The sequence below is a fragment of the Dicentrarchus labrax genome, unplaced genomic scaffold (genome assembly GCF_905237075.1).
Source record: "Dicentrarchus labrax unplaced genomic scaffold, dlabrax2021, whole genome shotgun sequence".
NCBI classification, from domain to species: Eukaryota; Metazoa; Chordata; class Actinopteri; family Moronidae; genus Dicentrarchus; species Dicentrarchus labrax.
Window position 1 is genome coordinate 2599933 of NW_026136720.1, and position 27500 is coordinate 2627432.

At 39.6% G+C, this 27500-nt stretch overlaps 3 protein-coding genes across 4 annotated transcripts in view; all 3 read left to right on the plus strand.

Annotated features, from left to right (window-relative positions):
* The window catches only part of LOC127352576 (RNA-binding Raly-like protein), a 49260-nt gene extending 27697 nt beyond the window's left edge, over nt 1-21563 (plus strand). For both annotated transcript variants that reach the window (XM_051381086.1, XM_051381087.1), the window contains exons 4-8: nt 10043-10212; nt 13134-13247; nt 15906-16051; nt 18094-18142; nt 19540-21563. In XM_051381086.1, coding sequence (XP_051237046.1) covers nt 10043-10212; nt 13134-13247; nt 15906-16051; nt 18094-18129 — 466 coding nt within the window. In that variant the 3' untranslated portion in view covers nt 18130-18142; nt 19540-21563. The remainder of the gene's footprint in view (nt 1-10042; nt 10213-13133; nt 13248-15905; nt 16052-18093; nt 18143-19539) is intronic.
* Nucleotides 21564-22605: 1042 nt separating this feature from the next.
* On the plus strand, nt 22606-25615 carry urahb (urate (5-hydroxyiso-) hydrolase b). The gene is made up of 4 exons (XM_051381108.1): nt 22606-22733; nt 23681-23833; nt 24086-24221; nt 25321-25615. Exons 2-4 carry the CDS (start codon nt 23700-23702, stop codon nt 25408-25410), a joined length of 360 nt encoding a protein of 119 aa, XP_051237068.1. The 5' UTR covers nt 22606-22733; nt 23681-23699; the 3' UTR covers nt 25411-25615.
* A 790-nt stretch (nt 25616-26405) lies between these two features.
* afg3l1 (AFG3-like AAA ATPase 1) overlaps nt 26406-27500 on the plus strand; it is a 10487-nt gene continuing 9392 nt past the window's right edge. Inside the window, exon 1 of the mRNA XM_051381012.1 lies at nt 26406-26668. Coding sequence (XP_051236972.1) covers nt 26537-26668 — 132 coding nt within the window. The 5' untranslated portion in view covers nt 26406-26536. The remainder of the gene's footprint in view (nt 26669-27500) is intronic.

Sequence of the window (27500 nt, forward strand, 5' to 3'; positions counted from 1 at the left end):
TAAAAATAATGCAAATTTAATTGAAGTTTTAACAACCAGGAAATCTGTATTTCAAAAACAGTTAAAGTGAAAAACTGTTAATAATCAAATATTTACAATTGCAGCTTTTTAATTTTATGAGCAGCAAAATAATGAAAATCTGTTTCTTTGAATAACAGTAATTTATAATAATAATAATAAATACATATTTTATGTTGTAAAACTCAAAGATTTTAGCTTTTATAAAGAAGAAAAGTAAATATCCTCAACCAATTATTCTTTTTTAGTTATAGACTGTTAACTATTAACCTGTACCCTAACAATACCCTGTAACACTGCACACATATCCCCCTTTATTGTATATATTTTTATTATAATTAATCATTATATTTTTATTTTATTGTATTTTTTCCCTTTTTATGCTCTTTGAACTACCTTCCCGTGTGCTGCTGATCAATAAAGGAACATCTTATCTTTATTTAACAACTTGAAAGTTCGAGTTTGACTTAAAACTTAAAGATATTTAATGAAGACAGTTGGAATTATGAGTTTCCTCAGCTGTTTTGTTTACAGTGTGAGTAAATCCCAAACAGCTGAGTGGATATTTATATGAAAGCTTCCTGGAAACCGAGCAGATATTCGGGTCCTGATGCCGGAGAACGATTCACTGGACGACCTCAGATGTCCTCCCAGCTGCTGAATACATTTCCCCGAGCGACTCAGACCGCACGTTCTCAGCCGAGATGAGGAAATTGGTCGCCCTCTGCGAGAACGTGAACCAAACCTCCACTCTCCATTTGAGGCTGGCGTGCAGCGGCGAGAAGATTTCCCATTCGATGGCGGCCTCCGAGGTCAGGAAGCGATCCGCCTGTCTCAGAGTCGTTTACGGTTCCAGACACGGATTAAAATCTGTGAGAGGGTTCCAGTTTGACCCTGTTGTGTTCAGCTTTCAGCCAGTTGAAGAGGCATTTGGAGAGGATGAGTGCAGCTGCCGGCCTCCCCTCCGCCCTCCGTCCTCCGCCCTCCCCTCCGTCCAGCCTCAGCTTGGATTATTCTGCACAAAACACACCAGACAGAAAATAACAGACCTCAGTGTGGGTGAATAAAATCACATGATCAGGATTTATAGGAGCTGAAGACATGAAGAGAGAGAAAACTATAGACAGAAAGAGAGGAAAAAGTGGACGATGACGAGAGTATGAAAGAATAATCAATAAGTAAATAATAATAAAGAAACAATCAGAAACAAATCTCAATCAGTTACATACGGAAGCCCTGAAAGGTCAAAGTTTTTTCTGTTTATTGTTGTAATACTAATTGTGACCACAAGAGGCAGAAATGCACCAAGTCCTAAACAGGACTTAAAGCCCGAGCAACTCTGTAACTGTAATGGATTACAGTTAATGCTCCTTTACTCGGTTACATGTAATCTATTACTCCTCAAGCCTGTGACCCGTGAGTCCTGAGGTCATTACATCGTTACATCACGACACCGAACGGCAAAAAAAAAACTCCAGAAAAGAGAAAAAGAAAAGTTTAAACTGAATTAAAACAGGAAATAACGACAAATTTAAAACTCTTTAAACAGAATTAAATTTGCTGCGATGCAGAAAATAAATAAGTTATTTAACTAAATTACATTCAATTAAAATAACCCTGATGCAGAAAATGGGAAATGAGAAGTGCTGTGTGTGTGTGTGTGTGTGTGTGTGTGTGTGTGTGTGTGTGTGTGTGTGTGTGTGTGTGTGTGTGTGTCTGAGTTTTACAGACTGCTTCAAGCAGTTTTTACTTTGTTTTTAATTTTATCATCTTTTGTCTTATTAATAAGATTCAGATTATCGGGCAGATCGGCTGCTCTGATGGAGATTGTTTAAGAGTCTGAGGAGGAGGAACAGGAAGTAATAACAGATCAGAGAGGAAGAGGGAAACAGTTGCTGCCATTAAACCACTGCAGAAGAAGACACAGTGTTTAAAGGAGCTCAGAAGATGGAAAACCTGATAGAAATTAAACATTTCTGTTAGTTTTATGGTTGTTTTAACCCCCAAACTCCACCGGGCACGGCCGCGATGCGTTCAGGCTCCGCTGCGGTCGCTGGAGCTGATGGCGCCCGTCTATACAAGGCTCTGGAAGTCGGACACAGGAACAGAGCAGAGACTCCAGTTCATTTTCAAAATAAAATACACGCTTGCAGACTCTGGATTATCAACATTATGACACCAAGACAGAAAGTCAGTTAGAGGAGATTTTACAAACATCGTTTTGTTTCCTTTTTAATGATAAGTAAACAACGTCGGGCAGGAAGACGCTCTGAAGACGCTCTCGTGGGACTTGAAGACGTGCGGATCACTTACAGAAGCGTATTATTGCATTCACATGAAACAAAAAATTCGACTGTGTTTTTAACTTTTTATGTCATAATTATGTAAAATCTTCAGAATAAAATGTGATACATTCACAAATAGTTTGGGTTAGGAACAGAGAGGCTGCTGGATGTTTGTTTTTTTTGGAATGAAAAAGTATCTAATAATTAAAACACACACAAAAAATAATAATCAATCATTCCCCTCGAATTTTAAAATGTAAGTGAAGAAAGTTTAGATATTTGTGTAAAAATAAAATACTCGAGTACAGTACAGTAACCCCCGGGTACCACGGGTGGTAGCGGCCTCTAGTGGTACGTGGAGGAATCTCATGAAATACATTAATTCACAAACATAAAATAATAAAATAATAATAATAATGAAAAATGGAAAAAGTTACAAGGTAAACAGAATACAGTAGGATACCATAATATGTGCAAAGAGCAAATAGAATCTAAAATTACACAGAAAATAAAATAAAATAGAAATTTCAGATGTGTCAGCTGGAGAGGTTTCAGTCTGTGTGTGTGTGTGTGTGTGTTTGTGTGTGTGTGTATATTGTTATCTGTCCTGTTTTACATGAACCTTGACGTGTCCTTGTGTGTCCTGTAGCGGAACCACTGCAGTGTTTGCTGCTGCTCACGTAGACGATCTGGACTCAATAAAAGTCTGTGGTGTGTCAGTGTCACGTTTCGCCTCGTGTAAAGAACGATGCTACGTATGAAACCAGAAGTCAAAGTTGAGTTATTTGAAGTTAACTTAGGATCTTTTCTTAAACCCAACTGGACTGTATTGATTATTGCTAACACTGACCGTGGAAGGAGCCCGTGTTGTTGGGTTGTCTGTAGGGGTTCTGAGGAGGCTGCTGCACCCCTTAAAACCTGGCATAATGAAAACCATTAGTTTATAAAAATGTTGTCCTTTTTTTTAACACGTGTACACTGGTATTTATGGCAGGAAAGAGGTTTTACCTTGTTTTTTTTATCCGTTTTATCTACTTTAAAGTTATAAAATCAGTGTAAAATGTTGTTAATCACTATTAAAAATGCTAGAAATTGTTAGCAATTCAAACAGGAAATAATCAAAATTCATCCAGATCATTTACACAAACTTCCTGCAGTTACTGAGTTCACTGTTTGGGTTCATTGTACAGTTTTGAATGTAACATGAAATATATATAAAATGCATCACTTATTTAGAGGTTAGTTTAATAAATGATAGGAAAGGTGTTCCTTAAGGAAAGAAGGCTAGCAACCACTGAGCTAGAGACACATTAAAGGCTTTATTAGACCTAAACTCTACAGTCTGCACCAGTTCAACCATCATCCAGCTCATATATTTACATATTTAAAAACCAATGAAACATCCTGCTAAATCAAAATGTATTACTGTATTTGTTAAGTTTTACTTTTAGTGAACTGTTCTCAGTGACGCTCTGCTCACAAACCAGCAAACGCAGGAGCGAGAAAATAATCTGCTGCGCTCTGAACACATTGTTATAGGAGCCTGTAAAACAACCTGACAGCACTGAAGGTGACACGACTCTTATTTGTGCACACAGAGGACTCAGCAAATTCTGCACAACAGAGAGAAAACAACAAACACTCTGCCGCCGTTCGTCGGGGGGGAATCTGCCACCACGGCAATTTGGAGCGAAAGAGTTGACAGTTCAGTAAAAGCAGCCGTCGAGGTGGTTATAAATCATTTCCTCTCCCTCAACCTGTAATTCTTCCTCCATCAGCTGCTCTGAACTCACCGAGCTGCTCGCAGCCGGCAGCTGAAAGTACGGCGAGGAACACGGAGAGCGATTTTAGTTCAATAAATGCAACAAGAACAAACATTATCGCCTCCGTGGAGTCACATTCGTTTCATACTGTTAGTTATAAATGGAAGAAACCTCAGCGTGAGCAACCTCTCCTGAGGCGGCGGTGATTCAGGAGGCAAAATATTACAGATACGGCTGCGGCCATCTTTCTGCATTTGGAGCCAGAGTCTGCGCAGTATTGATCGGGGTTGGCGCCGCGGTATCGAGGTCAACCCAATCACGAGCAGAACTCAGCTGTCAATCGTGACACGAAACCCTCTTTTAATATCTTCAAATAACTAATTAAAACCAAAGTGATCAGAAAAACAAACATCAGAACAATAATTTCTTTAATTTTCTGTCTGAGAATAACTTACGACAGCAGTTTTGGGCCTGATCCCGGCGTCTTGGGTCAGGTCCAATCGGGCTCAGGCAGAGAAAAATCCTTTGTATGGTTGTGAATGTGAAACAAGGTGAGTCTGAACAACAGCGGCCTCTCTTACTCACATGACTTTCCCCAGATAAAGGTTAAAAAGAATAAATGTTCAACTCAAATGCAAAAACAAAAAACTGGAAACAGCAGTGGACTGACGGCGCCTGAACGCCTCACGGCGGGCTGCAAACACACATCTCTGCGGGCAGCCAAGGGCAGGTGTAGGAGGAGGTGGATAACTGTATGTTAGCTGTAGAATAAGAGACAGAAGACGAAAGAGAGGAGCAGAGGGCAGAAGAGAACAACAGACGAGTGCAGGGAGAGAAAAAGAGGCTGACAGCATGAAAAACGAGCGCGTTGGCAGCCGGCAGCCGCTCAGATAAACGCTCCAATCAGTCTCCAGCCCTCTGTTCGCTCGTCTGCATCTTCCTGTCCTGTCTATTCAACACTCATTTCCTTACACGTGCACTCATTTCACAGTCAGAGATTCATCTGAAATTCAGAGACTAGTTTTTTCTGTCATGGAAACACCTAAAGAAAGAAATGTTTAATTGTATTTTAGCTCCTCACTCAGATCTACACCTCTGATCGCCTGTGTGGTGTTTGATACTCGCCTGTTATGTTTCTGCCGTTTTCTGGAGTCACGAGCAGAATTCCTTATAAAATCCAGGTGAAAAAAAAATGTCATTGTGGTTAATAAACACACACACAGCAATGTTGATTGTCTGTGCAACCTACTTCTTCTTTAATTAGACTAATCGGTGAGAAGTTTTCTGTAGTAAAATAAAATCAGTTCACTGGAGAATAAAAGTCATATGATTCAGTTTAAAGCTCTAAATTCAGGAGGGTCTTAAAGAAGCATCAGTGTTAAGCTGAAACCTCCTGGAATGAGGTTTAAGTAAAAGATCTGAGTCCAGCTGACACCCAGGATACTAGTACATAAGTTAACACAGTCACTGAGTGTTGCTGTGGGAGCAGTGCATTGTGGGATTACAGCACCCCACAAGGAGTCAAAGCTACGCTCGGAGGGTCGCAAGGCCTTCTTGATTTTAAGGGCTGTAATGCTGCATTCATGTTGAATCAGACAAACGGTAGACGAGATGCTACGTTAGTGTATGAGAGCAGGAGGCTGAATGATAAATATTTTATTATAATTATTATTATTATTATTATTATTATATTGTTGTCCTCCTCTCGGCTGTTATGTAGCTCCCTCACACACACAAAAAAACATGGACACTGAGGCGCAATTCATAAATTACATGAAATAATATTCATACACATTCAATATTCATTCATATTCATCACCACAGCAACATATTGTTATGTTATGTGTTTTCCCGCTGCCCGTCTGCCTGAATCCATGTGAATGCAGTGTAAGAAAACAAGAATTTGTCAAAATAGATGATATGAGCAACAAATGATATAAAAATACATAATACAGACGGAGAATTGTGTAAAAAGTTCCCTAAACAGGAAATAATCTGCTCAAACTTCATCCAAAACTTCCTGCAGTTCACTGTTTGGATTAATATTTTAGTTTTAATATAATATGAAACATCCATATAATATGTAACTGAGTCAGTTTATTAAACGACAGAACCAGTAGACTAGAGGATGTTATTTAGTGGGAAACACCTCAGCAGTGTTAGTCCAGATGTAATCAGAGTATTTGACCCCTCTAGCAAGCAGAAGGACGATATTTGATGCACTTCTCTGAAAAAGCCTCCAGGAATGATCTGTAACTCCGCCTCGCTCTGTATGAAGGATGTAAAGCCCCGGTCGTGTCAACACCGCCGTGCTGTAAATATTTATAGGTGTTTATCTGCTGGGCTGCGGATTATCAGCTTAGCAAGGTACAGTAGCCCCTCTCGTCCAAAACACACACACACACACACACACACACACACACACACACACACACACACACACACACACACACACACAGCGTTTATCCTCAGACTGCTGGGGACGGACACAGCGGGAGGTCTGAATGTGATCACACCACCTCACAAATGGGAAAAGTTGCTGATCGTATGTTAATCCTCTGCTGTGCTGCTGTATTTCTCTGTCGCTGCAGTAAACTGAGCGCAGATCTCTATAAGGAGGTAAAAATAAAGTCTCTATAAGGGACGCCGGATCTCTCAGACCTGCAGGTTTCTGACTAATGAGACAAACTGGTTGTTTCTCCTCAGGAGTGGTAAATCAGTTTCTCTAACAGTAAAACACCATCATATCTCATGGCAAAACCTTTATTTATACAACATTTTAAAGGAATTTATATGGAATTAAGATTTTTTTTTTATATTACAGACTGTAAATTGCACAGAAAACCACCTTTATATCTGTTGTGGTTTGTTTTATTGGCAAAAACTTGTATTTATATGCCAAAATATGGAATAAAATTCCAGGTTTTACTGTAATAATAGAAAAGTTCAACTGTATTTATTACGGTAAAGTTCCTGCAACCACAGCTACAGTTTACCCTTTTCCTTTTACATTTCAATAACTTACTATTTTGACAAGAGAAGTGTTTTTTTCTGCATCTGCATGGTCAGTCCTGCAGTCCTTCAAGAAACAAACCAAACATTCTTCAATATAATCACATTTTCTTGTATTGAGCATTGAATTCTTAAAACTAGCATAAAGATCTAACACTGAAAGACCGTAATGAGCCTTAAAACAAAACAAAAAAGCAAAAAAAATGTAAGCAAGTTGTTCTTATCAACTTATTTAAGATTCTTAAAATAAGTGTTTTGGTCACTTTATTGAGCTGAATTTCAGAATTTGTACTGTAACCTAAGAGGAATAATTAGTTAACTTACAAGAAGACACAGATTCTTTATACAGCAGAATAACAATCAGTGACTTTATCTTAAATAAAGGCTCCAGAAATATTATTAGCTTTATATTTTTTTATTAAAACACTGAAAAACTAAACAGCTGCTTAATTTCCAACATTGGGACCAGACGACTTTCTCTTAAACTGAGAAGTTGTTTGAGTGCTCTTACACTGAAAATAAGGACTAAGGAATAATCTGGTTCCTCTGCTGGGATATTATGCAACCAGTGTTGTTACTGGTTAAATCCACCTCAATATTAGCTGTAATATCTTATTAAGACACAGTTAGATATGTTTTATTAAATACAAAGCATGCTCGATAACGTAAGAAGGTATTAAACTGGTAAAGACCTCAGAGTTTACATTTACCAGAAGTCAAATTAGAAGGGCTGCTTTCACCCAAAAGGGGGCGGGAAGCTTGAGTCCAGAGTACCTGGATTGGCTGATCTCATATATGTAGTGTAGTCCACATTAATACTTCCATAAACTGCAGTAACACAGAGGATCTCTGCAGAGATGCCTGCAGTCTTTCACTGCAGGTGAACACGATTACATGTTTTTTGTGGCACACATGATATCGCTCTCCTCGGGCCTTTTGAAGTGTAAATGTGCTCCTCCGTGCAACTAAAGCAGCCTTTTGAAAATGAACTGAGTGGGAGTACGCAGGTGTGCGTGCGTGTATGCATGTTTATTTGTGTGCGTGACAGTGAAAGAGATGAAGTGTATTCATGTTCCCGGTGCCGTCAGTCCTCCTCCAGCTGTAGATGGCTGCCGTGATAGACAGCAGAGGTTGACAGGGAGAGGAAAGGCTGCTCGTCGTCCTCCTCTATCGCTCCCTTGCATCAAATTGGAGCTGTCAGTCAGGCCTCACCCGCAGCACAACACACTATCAGACCGCAACTACCGCCAGAGAAAACACGGCACCGGGGACTCAGCAAACGACGCCTGTTAGAAAAAAAGAGGGAATGTGGGATTATTTGATGAAATGAAATCAGTTATCTGTTGTTATAAGATAAATTGCTCCGTCCTTCACAAAGTTTCAGCTCACCTCGAGCAGCTGTGCTGCAGGTTTAAGACCAAATTCACTTTCAGTCGACTTTCAACCGGGGCTACATCGTAACATCAGACCTTTCACTCTCAATTAATTTCCTTATAAATCATTTTAATACTTTTATAAGAATTAAGGTTTTTTTTTTCTCTAGGTTAGCTGGTTAGTGGATGAAGCAGAGAGAACGTCCTTCAGGAAGAGAAGCTGGGTTTAAACATCTCCGTCGCCCTCCTGAAGTGTCTTTTAAAGGAATTATATTTCTCTTAAAGGTTATATATACGAAATTCACTTGGCAGTAGATGTCGCAGTAGATCTCCAGCATCTCAGACCAAAACAATGGGACAGAAATATAATAAAACAGTCTTTGTTAGTCTTTCCAAACAATCACCAATGCTGTTTGTTGGAAATAAATCCTTAATTCACAGAGTTAAATGAGAATATATTTGTGAAAGGGGCTGCAATGTAAACTAACTTGGAATCAAAACCCATCACTAAAAGTTGTTGTTTTTGACAGCATTATGGAAAGGATCCCTACAGAGATAGACCTTTAGTTTAACCAGAAACAGCCGTAATATCACTATCACTCTCCACCACAAAAACACTCATTTTACCTCACAGATTATCGTTTTTTCACCAACAGTTGAATACGTCGTTCCTCTGCAAGTCGAACAGCATTCTGGGGAACTCAGGAAATAATTGACTGACAGAAAAGGAGGTAAAACAACAATAAAAAAATAAATTACAGCAGCTCGTTACACTCTTCTACTGGTGTGACTGATGTGTTAATGGGACCGCTGCCTCGTCTTCCTCCAGCTAAAGGTTGGACGTGCTAATCAAACTAATGGAGGAGCAAGTTTATTAGTAAAATATGCGACTCCCAGAGCCGAAATATGAATGTGATCCAATTACAGTCGACCAAAAGCCCTGAATATTAAAGAGCAGAGACGGCGGTACAGTCAGAGTCTCCGTGTGAACAGACAGGTCATCATTCATCCTCCAGTCACTCTCATTCATCTTCCTACAAGCAGACGTCACTTCTGATACACCTGACACCTGCTGAAAGTGTGGGGCAAAAAATATGAAGTCTAACTGTATAAGTATTCCACTAAAATTTTAATTTGATAATTGCCAGAAAGAGTCTGACACCGCTGCATTATGGCGACATTAATGTGTTTATTCACTCACATTGTGGGGACCCGTCTACCATCTGGGGACAAATTACACTCCACATAAGGATAACGATTTAATCAATTATTACTATGTTGCTTTAATTAAACCATTGACTGTTTGGTTATGTAATTATTCTGCAGCAATATATATAAAGAAATGGAAATTGAATTGTTTCTTTGTATTTCTTCCTCCTATAAACTATTTCACAGACTCTTCTCACAAACTCAGCTGCTCTTCAGTTTGTTGCGAATATAAAGATTAAATCTGTTCATGACATAAACTACCCTCCACTTCATTACAGTAATAAAACAGTCAAGACGCAAACGAGAGAGCAACAGCGCCTCGAGCACTCGTGCATTGTGGGACTCTGTGTTTAAAGCTTGTGTTTGTGTGTTTTGTTTTCAGGGTGTTTGACTACCAGCGTGTCCCCTCCTCGGTCCCGGTGGATCCCAGTCCGATCAAACGGTCCCGCCCTTCATCTTCCTCCTCCTCGTCCTCCTCCACAGCAGCTCTGAGGATGAAGAGAGCATCCAGCAGGAGCAACAACACACACACCTCCTCCTCCAACAGCAAATGTAAGAGAGCTGCTGTGCTCAAAACAACGCCGGCTCCCCCCTGAACAGCCAGTGTCTTCGTATGAGGACACATTTCATCTGACTCACTCTCAGATTTGAATAATACTCTGTCACAGATCAGGGTTTGGCTTTGCCTGCAGCCTGAGGATGGTCAACTTATTTTAGCAAACATGTTTTATAGGAAACATAACGCTGCTGGTAACAAGGAACTATTTATATTAAACCTATTTAAACCTGATTCATACTGAACATAGCTGAACTCATTTAGGTGTGTTCCTACCAAATGCTAAATACATTTTTCGCTTTACTTTTCCTTCGGGATCGTTCATATTTACTCGTGCAAGAAATGTGAGGCAAAATTTTGGCCTTTAATCTGGCTCACAGTGGTGGTATGAGCCCAAAATACTTTGATTTACTCCAGATCAGAGCAGACTAAGTGTGTGACTGCAGGTGTTTATACATCCAGAAGCTCCAGCTTTCTTTCTGCAGAGCTCCTTAATGTTTTCTACTCACGCAAACAAGCGAATTAGTGAATTTTGCAAGACGAATTCAAAGAAGAATTTAAATCCTTTACTTAAGTAAAAGCACCAGTTTCTGTGGCCATGGGTCATTATTGTCTTGCTGGTGTGTGGTGTACCCCAGGGTTCAATCCTTGGCCCTATTCTTTTCTCTACGTGCTCCTCCTTGGTTACTTATCACTATTATGCGGATGATACACAGCTATACTTTTCTTTCCAATCAAATGACTTAAAGCAGAATATAGCAGTGTGTTAGTCCCTTAGTAGCACATGTTCGAGGTCCAGTGTGTAACATAGCAGGTCCTCTTCTGGTGGAGTCCGCCATGTTTCTACAGTAGCCCAGAAGGGACAAACCAAGCACTACTCTAGATACTGTTTTTCACAATTTCGCGGCCATCATAGTTTCTCCTACACACTTCACAGCCCATTCCCAGGACGACAAATAATGATGCGAACAGTGTTCAGTTAGGTTGCAATCTGTAACTTCATCACTAGATGTCACTAAATCAGGTGATTATACACTAATGAAAAAATACTTTTAAATATTATATGACATTTCTTTTTCAATAGATCCTATATGTAATGTTACACACTGGACCTTTAAATAAATGTACTGAAAGGCAGTGAGAAAATGCAGGAAATAGGCCAGAAAATAACATTACCAAAATAAAACGTACTGTTCGTGAACCCTTTTGACTTCATTCATCATCTTCTTGGTATCTTCTCAAAATTAATTTGTAGTTTACAATCAAAAAGTCTGAATTAGTCGACCATTTCTTGTCCATTACAGTATTTTGAACCAACATTTTAACTGTATCTTCTAGCATGTTCAATTTTCCAATGTCTGTCTTGATATAGAAGATTTATATTTTTGTCTTATGCGCGGAGCAGTTGTATCTATCCTCTGAGATCCACATGAGTACATTCACAATGGGGTTGTGACCGTAACGCTGTGGAGTGTAAAGGACAAACAGGAGTATCACGACTGCGACTGTGGGCTTGAATGTTAAAAAGCTTTTAACCAGAGAGGGCAGAGACAGCGACACCCCGCTGATGGCAGAGGTTGATACGTAACAGTGTTTTACACCTCGACCCTCTTCAATTAAAGGCTTTTAAATTTCAATTGCACAAGGTTCTCGACCGTGTTCACATTTGTGGCCGTAATATTTAGCTTTTTTAAAAATCTGCGAACTCCTGTGGAAACCTGGAGCGCTTCCTTTTCCTGAAACCCTGCACGTGTTATCTCCTGCCTGTGTGAAAGCTTGTCTCGCTGGTAGAGCCCCAGGGTGTTGGAGGGGAAGCGGGTGGCAGGGCGCCAGATGGTCTCTTCATTAAAGGCTTCTGTACCGCGGGGCTCTCCTTCCTGCTATAACCCAACCGAGCCTATCAGCACTCGCAATTAGACTGAGTTAATAGTGCGTGGCAAATAAGAATTGTTTATACTAGTTTATTACAAGCCTTAATAGTTTTTACTTCGCCCCATCACAAGAAAATTAGATTGCCTTTGCAAGCTTCCGAGGTCGAAAAGCTTTCAGGAGTGCAGCAGTTTTCAGGGTCGTTTGGCGAGCTGTTGGTAGTGCTGGCGGTCCATTACAGAGCACAGCGAGGGCGAAAGGCTCGTGCAGTGGAAGGAAGTGGGAGTGCAGCGCAGAGAGTAATTGATGGTGCAGGACTAGAGGGCTCGATGACTGCAGGGGTCACTGGATGACATTTACATCTGCATGGAGCTGTAAAGCCAGACTCTGGTCCAAACTTGAGTGTGTTTTAAAAGGAGAAATCTTCAGAAACGCTTCAAGAAACAGTTCTGAGTGATGTTTGTATTAGTCCTGTTCCCATGGATATTTAGGGATGAGAGCCCCTTGGGTTGACAACAAGAGCTGTAAAAGAGCCGAATGGTACTATGCCTAAAAGCTGCTGAGTCGCATTTTGCACACCAAACAGTAAAAAGAAAACAGTTTATTCACTTTCCTAATCAACGGAGGACAGTAAAAGAAGAGATCTGTAGCTTCAGGCCACCCGCAGAGAGGATAAAAATGGTAAATGGAGGGAGTCGTACAGTCAGTATGTGTCCGTCTTCCTCACAGGTTAGTTAATGATGTTACTGAGTCAATGTGAGCAGACTGAAGAGAATCAGTGATGGTGGAAATAAAGTTTTTATGCCCCTTCCTTAAAACAGCCACTTTTTGAATGGAGTTTGGTTTGACAGTGTGGAGCAGATGGTATTTTAACCTTAATAACTCACATAAACTGAGCTTACCTTCCTTCTAATAATGAACCTTGTAAAACAGCATAAATATATTGTTATATGGTCTCAATATTTGAGAGGTTGAAAGGTTTCTCATTATAATGACTTACATTCACCCCTCTCTCTCTCTCTCTCTCTCTCTCTCTCTCTCTCTGCAGTGAAGATGGCGGAGCTACTCGCCATAAAAAGGGAACTGACAGTGATCAAGGTTCAGATCGACGGCCTGCTGGACTGTGTGGACAAGATGGACCGACAGAGGAAGGACCGCTCAGGTAGAGACAGCTGCCAGTCAAACAGCCTCCCAACAATCGCCTGAACATAACATTGTTTTTGTTAAGGGGAGGGTGCAGCGAGTGCAGCGTTGAACGACCAGAAGAAAACTTTTGATGCAAAACTTTTTGAAGCCAATTTGACATAGTGACCGTGTAATTACAACAATGGCGTCTTTTTCTAGTTTTCATAGGATTGAATGGAGCGCCGCCTCCAACGCCGTATCAAGTTCTCTCCACCGGGCACCGCCATGGTCACCATGACCCCCTCGCATCAAACAGCAAAGAGCAGATCGCACTGGCAGGAAGTCAGACACGGAAACAGCACAGAGAATCCGGTCAATTTTCAAAATAAGATACCGCTATAGACTCAACCTGGCCAGAAGTCAGTCAGAGGAGATTTAAGCAGAAACACACAGTTTTGTTTTCTTTTTAAGGACAAAATACACAAGTAAACAGCGTTGGTCGCGGGGGCCAAATTGCGCCGCAGACATAACGAAATAAAGCGGCGCCAGTTGGGATTTTGGGGTTAAACATCAATGATGCAAAGAGTCAAAATGGATGAAACAGTTGTGTTTGAAAAGAAGGTTAATTCCTTTGTAGGACGTAAACAGTGTTCATGTAAACAGCTTAGTGAGTCTTTTTTAGAATAAGAGCACAAACTGGAATTATTCATACCACAGGTGGATGTCAGCAACCACAGTTTTATTAAAAAGAATAACATCGTCCTCACGTGTCCGTCTGATCCCGGTTTGATCCGCACAGAAAAACGACCGAACTGCGAACTGATGTTTATTATTGCAAATGATCTGCGAGGCACTCAGAGAGAGAGAGAGAGAGAGAGAGAGAGAGAGAGAGAGAGAGAGAGAGGGGAGAGAGAGAGAGAGTGAGTGTGTCGGTCTGTTTACTGTCAGATGTGATCTGCTATCACGCTGCATCTGTGAGTAATGGTTCAATGACAAAACTGCCGCCAGCGGAGCGTGGATTATGACAGTGAGGTAAACAGCGATAAACACCGGCCTCATAACCTTTCATAAGCTCCCCTTCAGCGCTCAGCAGTTATCTTGTCGACCAACTCTCACTCTCTCTCTCTCTCTCTCTGTGTGTGTGTGTTTTATTTCTCTACCTTGGAAGAGGAAAATTTCCCTGCAAGCATAAAAAAGATGAGGAAATTATCCAAAGTGACATGTTGACAATCTTCACTTCACTGTAGATGATTTCTTTTCCAAAGACAAATATTAGAAACTTCTCTCAGCAGCTGCTGACAGGACGGTTTTTACTGCGCTGCCTCTCAGAGGGAAACATTGGCCCTTTTTACACCGACATTGTCATTAAATTGATAAAAAACTTACTATATCTTATATATTTATTTAATTTTATTTGAGTACACATCGTCTGGTTTTTATTTTTATTTCAGTTAACTAAAATGTTTTTATTCAAACCTAGAATCAGTTTTTAGTTTAGTCTGAGTTCACTTTAAAAAGTGGTTGTTTCTCCAACGTTGGTTCAGTAAACTGAGCTTTAAAGAGGACATCCTGGCCTTTCCAAGGTTATCTCAAGTGTTAGGATTGGACATGAGAATTATTTAACGAGATTAAACTCTAACTAGCTAATAGCTAACTAGCCAGCTAGTTCTTTGTTTACATTCACATTTCTGCCCCAAAATACATTTCTCATTAACATGTTGAATGTATTTTCGAAATACAACAATTAATGTAATTAAAGATAGTTGTTTGCAATTATGTTTCATTGAACCTCTTCAGTTTCTTTCCACACTGTTAAAGGAGGCGGAACCGACGCAGAGAATATTTTGTACCGAATAGTTGAGGGAGATTCATACGGAAGCGTATTGCATTCACTTGAAAAAAATGTTTTTTTTGTCTGTTTTTCGGAATCATTTTTTAGTTTAGAGAGCATTTGAAACAATAGACGCATTCATTCCTTAATTGAAAGCTCGATTTAACAGAAACAAACAACCGGCTTATTTAGTTCAATCAAATTATACTTTGATCTGGGTTTCAGACACTGGGAGATAGTCCTGTCTTTAAGTCAAATAGATGGTATTATTATTAGTTTGTCGACTCTACGCAGGAACCTGAGGACTTTGCGGTTGTTCAGAAGGAAAGCCCATTCAGATCTGCTAGACATAGCAATGTTTCTCCAGGATGGAGGTTCTCGCGTTAGTTCAAAGTATCTCGATAATTCAGAAAAAAAATTACTCCGAAAAACAAACCAAAAAATAAATTAGGAAAGGAAGAAAAGCAGGAAGAGGAGGAGAAGAAAGATGAAGAGGAGGAGGAGATTCAAACCTGCTATTCTACCACCAGTGAAAACTGGAGTCCTTTTCAGAACTGTTCCCAGTATATTGACAACAAAGTACATTATTGGTTTCTTGTTTCCTATTTCAATTTCTTTTGTCCACTACAGGAAATATCCTGTAAAATCTAAAATAAAAATATTTTTATGAAACTCTAAATTGTGAGTTGTTGTTTTACCTCTAAAGAGGCAAGAAATCACACAGAGTTAAATTGGAAGACACTTCCATGGTTCTCAGGAGACAATATAATAATCTGTCTGTCTGTCTGTCTGTCTGTCTGACTGTCTCTCTGACTGTCTGTCTGTCTGTCTGACTGTCTGTCTGACTGTCTGTCTGTCTGTCAGAGTGTCCAGTGTCCAGAGAGTCGAGTGTTTCTCCTCACAGAGGTTCAGTCAGCAGTCTGGAGCGAGAAAGTCCAGAACCGGGAGAGGCCAGCGAGGACGAGCCCCTTCAGTACCAGCACTACTACCACCACAGCTACCCCCACAGGGTAAATATATACCAGTACTGCCCCCACAGCTACCCCCACAGGGTAAATATATACCACTACTGCCCCACAGGGTAAATATATACCACTACTGCCCCCACAGCTACCCCCACAGAGTAAATATATACCACTACTGCCCCCACAGCTACCCCCACAGGGTAAATATATACCAGTACTGCCCCCACAGCTACCCCCACAGGGTAAATATATACCACTACTGCCCCCACAGCTACCCCCACAGGGTAAATATATACCACTACTGCCCCACAGGGTAAATATATACCACTACTACCCCACAGGGTAAATATAAACCACTACTGCCCCACAGCGTAAATATATAACAGTACTGCCCCACAGGGTAAATATATACCACTACTGCCCCCACAGCTACCCCCCACAGGGTAAATATATACCAGTACTGCCCCACAGGGTAAATATATACCACTACTGCCCCCACAGCTACCCCCACAGGGTAAATATATACCAGTACTGCCCCACAGCTACCCCCACAGGGTAAATATATACCACTACTGCCCCCATAGGGTAAATATATACCACTACTGCCCCCACAGCTACCCCGACAGGGTAAATATATATCACTACTGCCCTCAAAGGGTAAATATATACCACATATATACCACTACTGCCCCCACAGGGTAAATATAAACCACTACTGTCCCACAGGGTGAATATATACCACTACTACCCCCACAGGGTAAATATAAACCACTACTGCCCCACAGGGTAAATATATACCACTACTACCCCCACAGGGTAAATATAAACCACTACTGCCCCACAGGGTAAATATATACCACTACTACCCCCACAATCCGTACTACCCTTCAAACTACCAACACAGTCTTCCTAATAAAGAACTACACTCACACAAGGTAACTACCTCACTACCTCAACAACTGCCCCCTGCACCGAGCTCAACTACAGAGGGTAATGTTATACTGCCATCTTGTGGATAATGTTATTATAATATGTTATTATATTATTATATTATTTAATATAAAACATCAGAACATTTAAGGTTTCCAACTATCTTGCTTTTACTTAACAAAAGTCCAAAATATAGTTTATGACAATTATAAAAAACAGCACAAACTTAGATTAAAGACTATTTACTGAGTCCAACTGTGTCTTTATGATTCATGTATAATATCTCCGATGTATCAATAAGTCCGATCGCTCCACACTGCAGATCTGAGATGGACGATGCGTTCACTGTCTCAGGTCTCAGTGCTGCGAGCAGATGAGTGGCGTGGAGGGAACGGTGCCTTCAGGGTTCCTGTTTCCTTACAGGGAAACATAATGACATACAATCAGCCTGCAGGCTTCCTACCTGCCTGCCAGCGCGAGGCTGCCTCATTAATCTGAGCGGAGGCAGAGAACAGACCCTTAATCTGCTGCATTGTTCCTCTGACAGGAAGTGTGTGTGTTAGCAATTACCCTGTGTGTGTGTGTGTGTGTGCAACAGATTGTGTTAGTAAGAACAGGAAATCTTTTGTTTTTTAGCTTTTGGTGTGTTAAATGTTGGTATAGATGATCGTTGGATGAAAGTCTAAGAGCTGTTTGTTTCCTCATATTTACGTATTTTAAGTCTTCTCGCGGTAGCCAATAGCTCTAAATATGTGTTGCTGCGCAGTTGAGCAGATATTATATCGGACTGAGACCGAATTCAGCATCCAGTGCCGACAGAGACCAGTTTGAGACAGGGTTCAGTTGCTAACGGCAGATACATTAGCAGTTAGTGGAGTTGAGGCAGAGCAGCTGGAGTAAAAGTTGAAGATTGATTGACGGGTGAATGTCAGGATATTATTGGTTAGTTCATGCTGACGTAAGCACACATCACATTTAGTTTTACAGAAAGACACAATTATTGGATTTAATATAAAGATAAATTAAGTTTTTGTAAATGTTTTTGGCATAAATTGTTAAACAGGGGAACAATATAACTGAGGATGAGATCTTAAAGGGTTAAAAAGGTATTTTTTAATCTCATGTCTCTTTAAAAGCTGTTTCCTTTGTGTTTCCAGATAAAGCATCAGTCTGACCTGGAGGACGATCTGTGATACTGCGACTCAGGTATGAACTCCCTCACACTACGGTACGTGTACCACTGGTGGTACATGAGCGGCCTCTGGTGGTATCTCAGAGGAATCGCTGACATTTTTAGATGAAATAAATTATAAAAAATCCAAAATACTAAAATATTCCAAATTTAAAAAAGTGTCGCTCACAGTTTTGCGTTTCCTGTAGTATTTTGTTTCAGTATCAGCTACGTTGCCAACGTTCACGAACATAGCGTAGACATACATTCATGATTAATAGCTAAAATGTGATGGTAAGATAGTAAGAGGCGGTAAAATTAATGGTTTTAAAACATTGCAATCGTGGCTCCAAACGGGATCCATTGAACACAGTTGTGTAAATGTTAGCTAACGAATAAGGTTAACAGAGAAAACAGTTTGTTAACTACTGATTAACCCGTATCAATTTCAGGCTTAAATAAACAACGTCCGATTAGTCCCGTCCACATCCATTAATCTGCATTAATATAAGTAATGATTAAGTAATAATAAGTATGTTCAACTTTAAATTAATGTATAATTAAGGTTTGGGATTCATTTTCCAGGTGGCTTGAGGTAGTTTGACTTTCAAAATTCTCCTTGGTGGTGCATTTAAGGAACACTTTTTCAAGACAATCCTTCCTCACGACTGTATTTTCAATGCAACAACAATACAAGTTTGACAAAAATAAACAAAAAACAGTTTACTGTGAAGTATCTGCAGCGTGTTTTAAGTTGCTCTCCATAGAGAAGTGAAATGAACTGAATCCAATAGCTGTTTGGAGGTAAAAAGCTGATGGTATGGTTTAGAAAACAGTCAACAGTAATGTAAAGTACCTTTTACACAATTTGAAGTTAATTAGATCAGCGGCATTTGTCCATTAAGTATCTTCTGCTACGATGAAGCTACTTTCCCACTGAGCTCTTTCGCTTTACCTTACAGAGTAAAGAAAACATCAGGACTTCCTGGTTAAACTTAGTTGTTTGATGGGATAAACTATTTGTTTTTCAACCTCATCTTAATGCCAAACTTAATTCCTGGAAGATTCAGTGGTTTCTTCCGATTTATTACAAAAAGATCTAAAGTGACATCAGATATCAGATTTTTGAACTTTTGAACATTAAGAGAAATTGAACTTTTTCTTTGTGTACTTTCAGTCTGTTATACTTAATAGTATTAAAAGTGAACAGGGGAGCAACACCATACTTATTTCTTTACATTTTGCCTTCCCAAAAATGTTTACGTAACCTTGTTCCAGTAATTATTTTGCATTTGGGATGTTGGAAAAGCTCCTGCTGTATACTTAAACAGTGTACACCAAGTCGTTCATGCTTCATGACGCCCTGATTTGATTTTAAATGGATGTCTGGTGGTTTTTGTTTAACTGAGGTAGAATTTTTTTCTCTTTTCAGATCTCTCCAGAAACAGAAACTCGGATCGGTAACAGCTGGGATGGAAGATGCTTTAAGGAGGCGTTGGCAACATGAACTGCGTTGGACTGACTCGCCTCCACTCCTGAAATCTGTCTGTTACTGTCAGTCGATTTTTATTCTCCACTTCTGGTTTCCAACACAAACCCCAATGTGTTCCTGGTACATCGCTGACTCTGGTCCTCCATACTGACACATGGGAAAATATATGTTTCTATAAAATGCTGTACTGGTGGTTTTGCATAGTTTTTAGATTGTTTACTACATTTTCAGGCAGCCATTGATTTCAATGACAGTAATTGCAGAATGATATAAAAATGTAAATTGCGGAGACTTGAGACTTTATGCAGACAAATAATCACAGTGAGCAATTTATTAGATTTTATGTTATTGGTAATAGTGTACCTGTTGAAAAAATATAATTCATGAGCTATATTTGGCAGATTTTTGGCCCTTTTCCTGTTATATTATATGTATTACAAAATTACCTTTACTAAAAAAGGTAATATTGGGCCCATTTATCACCCTAACCTTGCGGCCGATATGGGACTCGGCTCTGATTCATGTTAATAAAGTCAGCAGCTGGCAGCTCCTTATCACACAGTTTATTTTCATCAGTTGTGTTGTCATTATGTGTAACCAGACGTGTACAGGACCGAGTTATGGTGCTGTGGTAAAGGCTCAGTGAGCACGGTTTTATTACTCTCTGGGTGAAAGTCATAAAGTGATATATAGACTCTGACAATTTCCTGAAATGTGCATTAACTCTGAGTAAAAATTGCACGTAGTGGATATAAATGGGGAAGATTCCATTTTTCCACCAACAGATCAGTTCAGCAGATTAAACTGTTTGGTTCAGGTAAGATGGTCCAAAAAGTCAAGTCAGATGTTATTTATATTGCCCAAAATCACAAATCACAATTTTCCTCAAGGGGCTTTACAATCTGTACAACGTTCAACGCCCTCTGTCCTTAGACCTTTTGATTTGGGTGAGGAAAAACTCCCCCAAAATCCCCTTTTAATGCGGAATAAACCTCAGAAAGAGCCAATGGGGAGGGACAGATACTAACAGTTCAGTGGCTAAAACAGTTCTCTACATGTAAGCTAAGGAACAGTTTACCTACATTAACAGCTGGTTATAGTTAGTTTACGGATCAATTTAGCAGATAAAAAAAAATTATGCAGGCTAGCACTTAAAACAGCTTTATCCGGGTTAGCATTAGGTTTTAGTTTGTTCAATCAATGAGCTCCACTCCCAGGAGAGTGGTCTGATTGGAAGAGCATTTTCCCAGGCAGGGAACCCAAACCTTTGATACCTTTTACAGCATGAAAACAGTGTGTTTATTGTGAAGCATTCCTGTGGAGGTCCATTCAGTGAGCAACTCTGCAGTATTGTGTTTGAGTTTGCATTACAAATGTGTTTTAACTTGAATGTTGGATATACTATTTGTTTCTCTTTTCCTTTGCTTGTTGTCAGAATGGAAGTTAATTTACAATGACACGCTTTTGGCCACAGAAATGAATGTTGTTGACCAAAGTCTCGGCCAGATTCCCCCAATTTTTGCATTAATGTTCCTGCTCCCCAGAACACGAATTATTGATGCCTATCCCGTTTGAGTGTTTACACCACGTCTTTCTATCACAGTAGTCCAATATCATACGACTTGTGCTGCCTACGTCATATTTTAGTTGCATTTTATGACATGAGTTTGGGTGATTTTAGTTTTTACGGAGAGCAAAACTGAGCCAGATGCTTTAGCATGTTTATCCAGCTGGACAATGTGGACAACTGTGACTGTAAATATGTTATGTCTTTAAAATATGTATGTGTACAGTAGTGGTTCTTTATACTTTACATTATTTCAATGTTTTAATAAGAAATCCTGTAACTGCAGGAACAGAAACGTCATTTGGCTTCACTGTAGTTTCTGCTGTTGGTGTTTTTGTCCTCAGTGATAAATGTAATCTGTTTTATTGTGAGTGTAGTAAAAGTATTTTTCATAAAATGTGTGGTTGGAGGTTTGTGTGTAGTAATTGTATTATGATTCTCTATTTGTGTAGTAAATTAAATTATTATGGTTCGCTCAAGCTCGCAGGCCCGACCCCAAAACAATTCTGTGGAAGCCCGAACCACGGAAGTAGCTTTGGGCTGAAGCCTGACCCGAACCCAAATTCCCCTTAAAATAAATTGCTGAATAAATAATTTATATCAAATCAAGCAAGAGGTAGGCTTTACTATTTCCTTCCTTTTTTGATGCCTTTTATTAGAGTTTGATCTGGCCCCAAAAAGCCCGAACCCAAATTTCCCCTTAAAATAAATAAATTAAATCAAAGAGCTTCACTACTTCTTTCCTTAATTAGAGCTTTGTTTCGGCCCAAAAACAAATCAGGTTCGACCCTCAAAACATTCTGTGTGAGTCCGGATAAAGCCAGAACCACGGAAGTAGCTTTGGACCCAAGCCCGACCTGAACCTAAATTTCTCCTTAAAATAAATAAATAAATAATTTATATCAAATCAAGCAAGAGGCGAGCTTTACTACTTCCTTCCTGTTTTGATGCCTATATTAGAATTTGATCGGGCCCAAAAGATGGAAGCAATTTTGGGCCCGAACCTGACCCTAACCCAAATTTCCCCTTAAAATAAATAAATAATTTAAATCAACTTCAACCCTTCCTTCATTGATTAGAGCTTTGATTGGGCCCAAAAACAAATCAGGCCCAAACCCCAAAAATTCTGTGTGAGCCCGAATAAAGCCGGAACCACGGACGTATTCTGTTCTGTAAATCATTTTTCAATAAATACAGCAACTTCTGATTAACCCACATCTGTTTTATGCCCGAACATTCAAAGTCTGCATATAATAAAACAATAACTTTCCATTCAGGTGTAATAATATAATAATATAATAATACATTGTCGTGTTTTAATTAAATCAGTTTAACCTTATCATGGACAAACAGTGATGGCAAAATGGATCTCCATCTAACAGTAGATCACGTGTTGTTGACTGAAGGGAAGTTGGACTTTTAATGATTCATCAGAGCCAGGACAACCTTTGCCACCGGGTCTGTTTGCGGTGCATGCTGGGTAAATGTGTGCAGTGATGGTACAACTGGTTGGATGAGTTTTGGGAGCTGAATGAACCACCAGCAGCAGAGGGACACTCACACAGAGGTAACGCATTGTTTCTTCACTCTAATGCACTTTAATATTTAATATTCACATTCAGGAACAACAGAAAGTGAAGTTTGTTCATCCAGGTTTGATATTTAAGCTTTATCTCGGATTGTTTTAGGCTCATACGTTTTAATCTACATGTGGATGTTGTTGTGGTCTCTTCTTATGCAGGAAAGGTCGAATGTTCGTTTACATTTTTAATGTATAAATAACTAATCAACCTCCTCTTGAAGACAGAAAGGCCAAATGTTAGTTCACACCACAGTTTGAAAGCTTTAACTGAAGATGAGAGTTTGGGAAAAACAAAGGAAGGGTCAAAGGTCAAATGGCTGAAGGTTTGTTTAATCTATCATTTGTAACATTTCCTCATTAAACAGTGTATAAAATCTGTGTTCTATTAGAGTTCTTCCATTATCCCAAATGTTTCCAGCAATGTTCAGAAATCTGTCATTTTACCGGATGAAGGATTTTAGTCATCGGACGTCTGGATCTTAAGTTATCAGAGAAACAAGCTGAGCTAACGTTGGCAGCAGCTCGGCTCGCAGCCCCTCCGGGACGTCCTCTGTCTGTCCAACAGCGTGGGAGAAGCAGTGATTGTTAAGGTGGAACTGCTTTATTCAGTGTGTTTAAGGTGGAACTGCTTTATTCAGTGTGTTTAGTGGTTTTAATCAGCGGGTCTGTTTGTGTTGGAGAGGAGGAGACCTCTGTGGATCATTGGGCTCCCGGTAGAAACCTCCTGAACCATGAACACTGAAGGAATCCTAACCGGGAGAAGCTGACTGCAATGACGCCAATGGTGGTGAAGACAACAACTCCCATGATCCCACGCTGCTTCACCACCTCATCACACTTTATCTGTTGTTAGAGACCTTCTAGTGATAGAAGTTACAAAATAACTAAATAATCTAAGTGAATGAAGTTAATTTGCTTTATGTTTCCTGAAGTTGACCTGTACAGAAGATCATGGCGGCAGCAGAGTCCAGCCCTCTGACCACTCACGTGCTGAACACCGGAGACGGCGTCCCGGCAGCCAGGATGGCGCTCAGTCTGCACCGACTCGACTCCGATCTGATGATCTGGAACATGCTGAGTGTCGGGTAGAGACTGAACCTGCAGACAATTTTATTTTTGTTTTCTTTGTTTATATATGTTAAACTTTTTTTTAAAGTTTCTCTATGTAACTTTAATTAAACTGTAGCTAACAGCGCCACCAGTGGCCGTTCAGTGAACTGCAGTCAGCGTCCTGTTGCATCATCCTGGGCGTCGGCCAACAGAGACAAACACTGAACGCTGTAAAATAACTGACAATCATATTTATTTAATATTAATATTATTTATTTAATTTTTAGGACTACAAATGAAGATGGCCGCTGCCCAGGACTCGTCAGCCGACGAGCTTTCGCCGCCGGCATGTACAAGCTGCGCTTTGAGACGGGTTCATACTGGGAGACTCTGGGTCAGACCTCCTTCTACCCGTATGTAGAGGTGAGCTTCAGTGTTCAATATACTGTATTGATCTGTATCAGGACACACAACATGTTTTTGTTCCCAAACGTTTTCCTTAATGAACCCTTTTCTATCATTTATTAAACCGACTCTGAAATATTATTAATATTTCATATTATATTAAAACTGTTCAAACAGGGAACTCAGTAACTGCAGGAAGTTTGTGTAAAACCAGAGATTTGGATGAATTTTGAGCAGATTATTTCCTGTTTAGGGAACTTTTTATATAATTCTCTGTCTGTATTCTGTATATTTATCATTTTTTAACAATCAAACACTTAAAAGGCTTTTTTTTGGACAAATCCAGTGTTTTCTTCTCCCTGATGTTTGGTCATTGTTCTATTAGACAGTTTACTTTTTTTAATTTGATCACAGAAGCGGACCAGAAGCTGAGATATAGAACTACTGTGTATGTTTTTGAAGTTTTCTTACACGCCTTAAAATCAAGAAAGGCCTCGCAACCCCCTGTGAAGTCTTTAGTGGGGGTCCCGACCCTCAGGTTGGGAACCGCTGCTTTAAATAATTACACATGGTGATGGGATTACAGTCAAACACAACTCATACGTCTGCTACTAATGAATAAAATGTAAATTATTAACTCTGCTTTATGGAGGATTAGTTACTTTTATAGTTATAAATGATAAATTATTGCAAATAAATCCTGTAAAAAGACTAATTGTTCTTAGTGAAGATGTAAATCTGTACAAACGGCTCAGTAACTGCCTGAACAGATAGATGCTGAAGCGTTCAGCGTCCTTCTGCCTCACAACAGCTGCTCGTTGTTGTGACCGGCGACGACCACAAGGCGTCACCAAAAGTCCTCAGCATGAACACTGAGGAGGGATTAAATGACCTTGAGTTAAATATGCTGGTTGAGATCAGTTTAGACGACAGTAATGTGTATTATTATTGTAATAACACTGGACACTTTATTTAGAACCAAAACCAAAGACAAATTGTTTTTATCACAGAAACCAAAGTTATTATAATCTGATTTGTAATAAACTTTAAGTTGCTGACTCGTCATGTTTCTGTGTGTGTGTGTGTGTGTGTGTGTGTTGTGTGTGTGTGTTTCCAGGTGGTGTTTACCATCAGTGAGCCTGATCAGAGAGTCCACCTCCCTCTGCTGATGACTCGGTTCTCGTACAGCAGCTACAGAGGAAGCTGAGCGGGATCTTACATCAGCTCCTGTTGTGATGTTTTTAGGAATTTATTTGGACTGTAAATACTTAATTATAGAATACAATGTGTTTATGTAAACATATATAAATGTACATTTGGTGTGAGGAGCATTTTAATCATCATGATAATTAATGTAACTGCAGACTTAAATTACATAAACAACAATTAAAGCTTCACTTTATTCCACTAAAGTTGTTTTAACCCTCAAATTCATATTTAACTTTTAATCTTTAACTGATGTTTCTCTTCAAATTAAACTACTGATTGAATTCATTTATTTATATATCTATTAATCATCATCTGAGACATTGTGGAACATTTGCTGGTTTCAGATTCTTTGCTTTAAAAGATTTTCTGCTTTTCTTTCTGATACGATATTAAATTAAACATCTATTGGGACTGTTGATCGAACTAAAGGAGACATTTTAAAGATATTTTTCACTACTTTATGAGATTTAATTGAGCAAAATCCACAAAATAATTGGCAGATTAATCAGCAATAAATAAATAAACTGTGAGTTGCAGTTTACACTGAGAGAAAAACAAACTGTTGAAGCAAAAATATTTACTTTTTCATCTTTTATTTCCATTTCACTAAACTTCTTTTTACTTTTATTTCTTTTCACAACCTCTAAGATGTATGTGAAGCAGGTTATTCCGTGGTTCAGGTGTTCAACCTGCGGGTTTCTACCTGTGACATTAAAGACGTCATCCTTTGTTTTGATTACGTGAGGTTGTCTGTGTCAGCCAATCACAGCGAAGGGGTGCTACGAGGACCCCGCCGTGGTGTCTTCTGGGATGCCTGAATGTAAGAAAGTTATTTTAAAAGTTCACGTGTTTAAAAATTAGTAACACGTGTATTATTATTATTTTTTTTGTACACTTGTGACGTTTTATGAGTTAAATACATTTCAGAATGAATAGAAATGTTTCTCCGAGGAACATTTTCCGGCAGGTGTTTGAGGAGAAACTCTTTGGGGTCCTTACGTCATCCTCCCGTTGACATTTCACGCTGTTATCCAAGAGCTGCACGATGAACTTCTGGAGACGGAATTAAACACAAACTTGTTGTTTTTTTGGGCTGAAAGAGTGGACCAGCGGGCTCCGGGAGGATGTATCCGCTACTGAGGCTGCTCTCGGCGGCTGTCCGGCCTCTCTGCCCGGCTGGAGGAGCCCGGGCTCGGCTCTCCGCGGTGACCGCTGCTCGGCTCTTCACAGCCGGATACAGAAGCTCCGCTGCCCCGGTACGTGAAGGTGGAAGTTTAATGGATTAAATGTTCCCTCTGAAATGAGTCTGTCTGTCGGTTTTATGACCTATATTTAATCTCTATGTGTAAATTAGATTTAAACTCAAATGTGTGTTAAGAGGAGCGCGTACGTAGTTCGAGTACTTACCAGATCCCGTTTGGAAAACTCTCAATTCAGCGGTTGTTTGCTTCTTAACGAAATATTATATATAGTAAAACTCCATGTGACACCTCATCTTCCTGATTGTAGTCTGCCTTCTAATTCGGCGCAGATCTTTTATAAGAAAATAACTTATATTGCTAGAAAAAAAGACTTTTTCTGTGTGGAGACACTGCGCTCTGTTAGCTGTAGCAGTTAGCTCACAGGCAGAGTTTGGGGATTTAAAATAATGACATAGAACCAGGTGTACTGTTATTATTTACACTAATATCTTATTTAAAACAGCATTTTCTACCCCAGTGTGAAAGGTTAATCTTTATATAAATAACTCAGTGAGTAGAGCTGCAATATTAATGAAAGAGAAGAAGAAGTTCTGCACCCTTTAATTGTTGTTCTCCTGAAAAATTATTTCTGGTTTTCTAATTGAATTTATTTGGATCTGTTAATTTTCAATGTACACACACACACACACACACACACACACACACACACACACACACACACACAATAATAAAGATCTTCTATAATCAATACAAATATAAAACACTGTCTCATCAGTCTGCAGTGAGGAAACAATGGAGGTAAATTTAAGATTATACCAAATAATAAAAACAAGTCAAACGTATAAATAAACAGTTTAAAGTGTATAAATGGACCATGTGTGGAAAT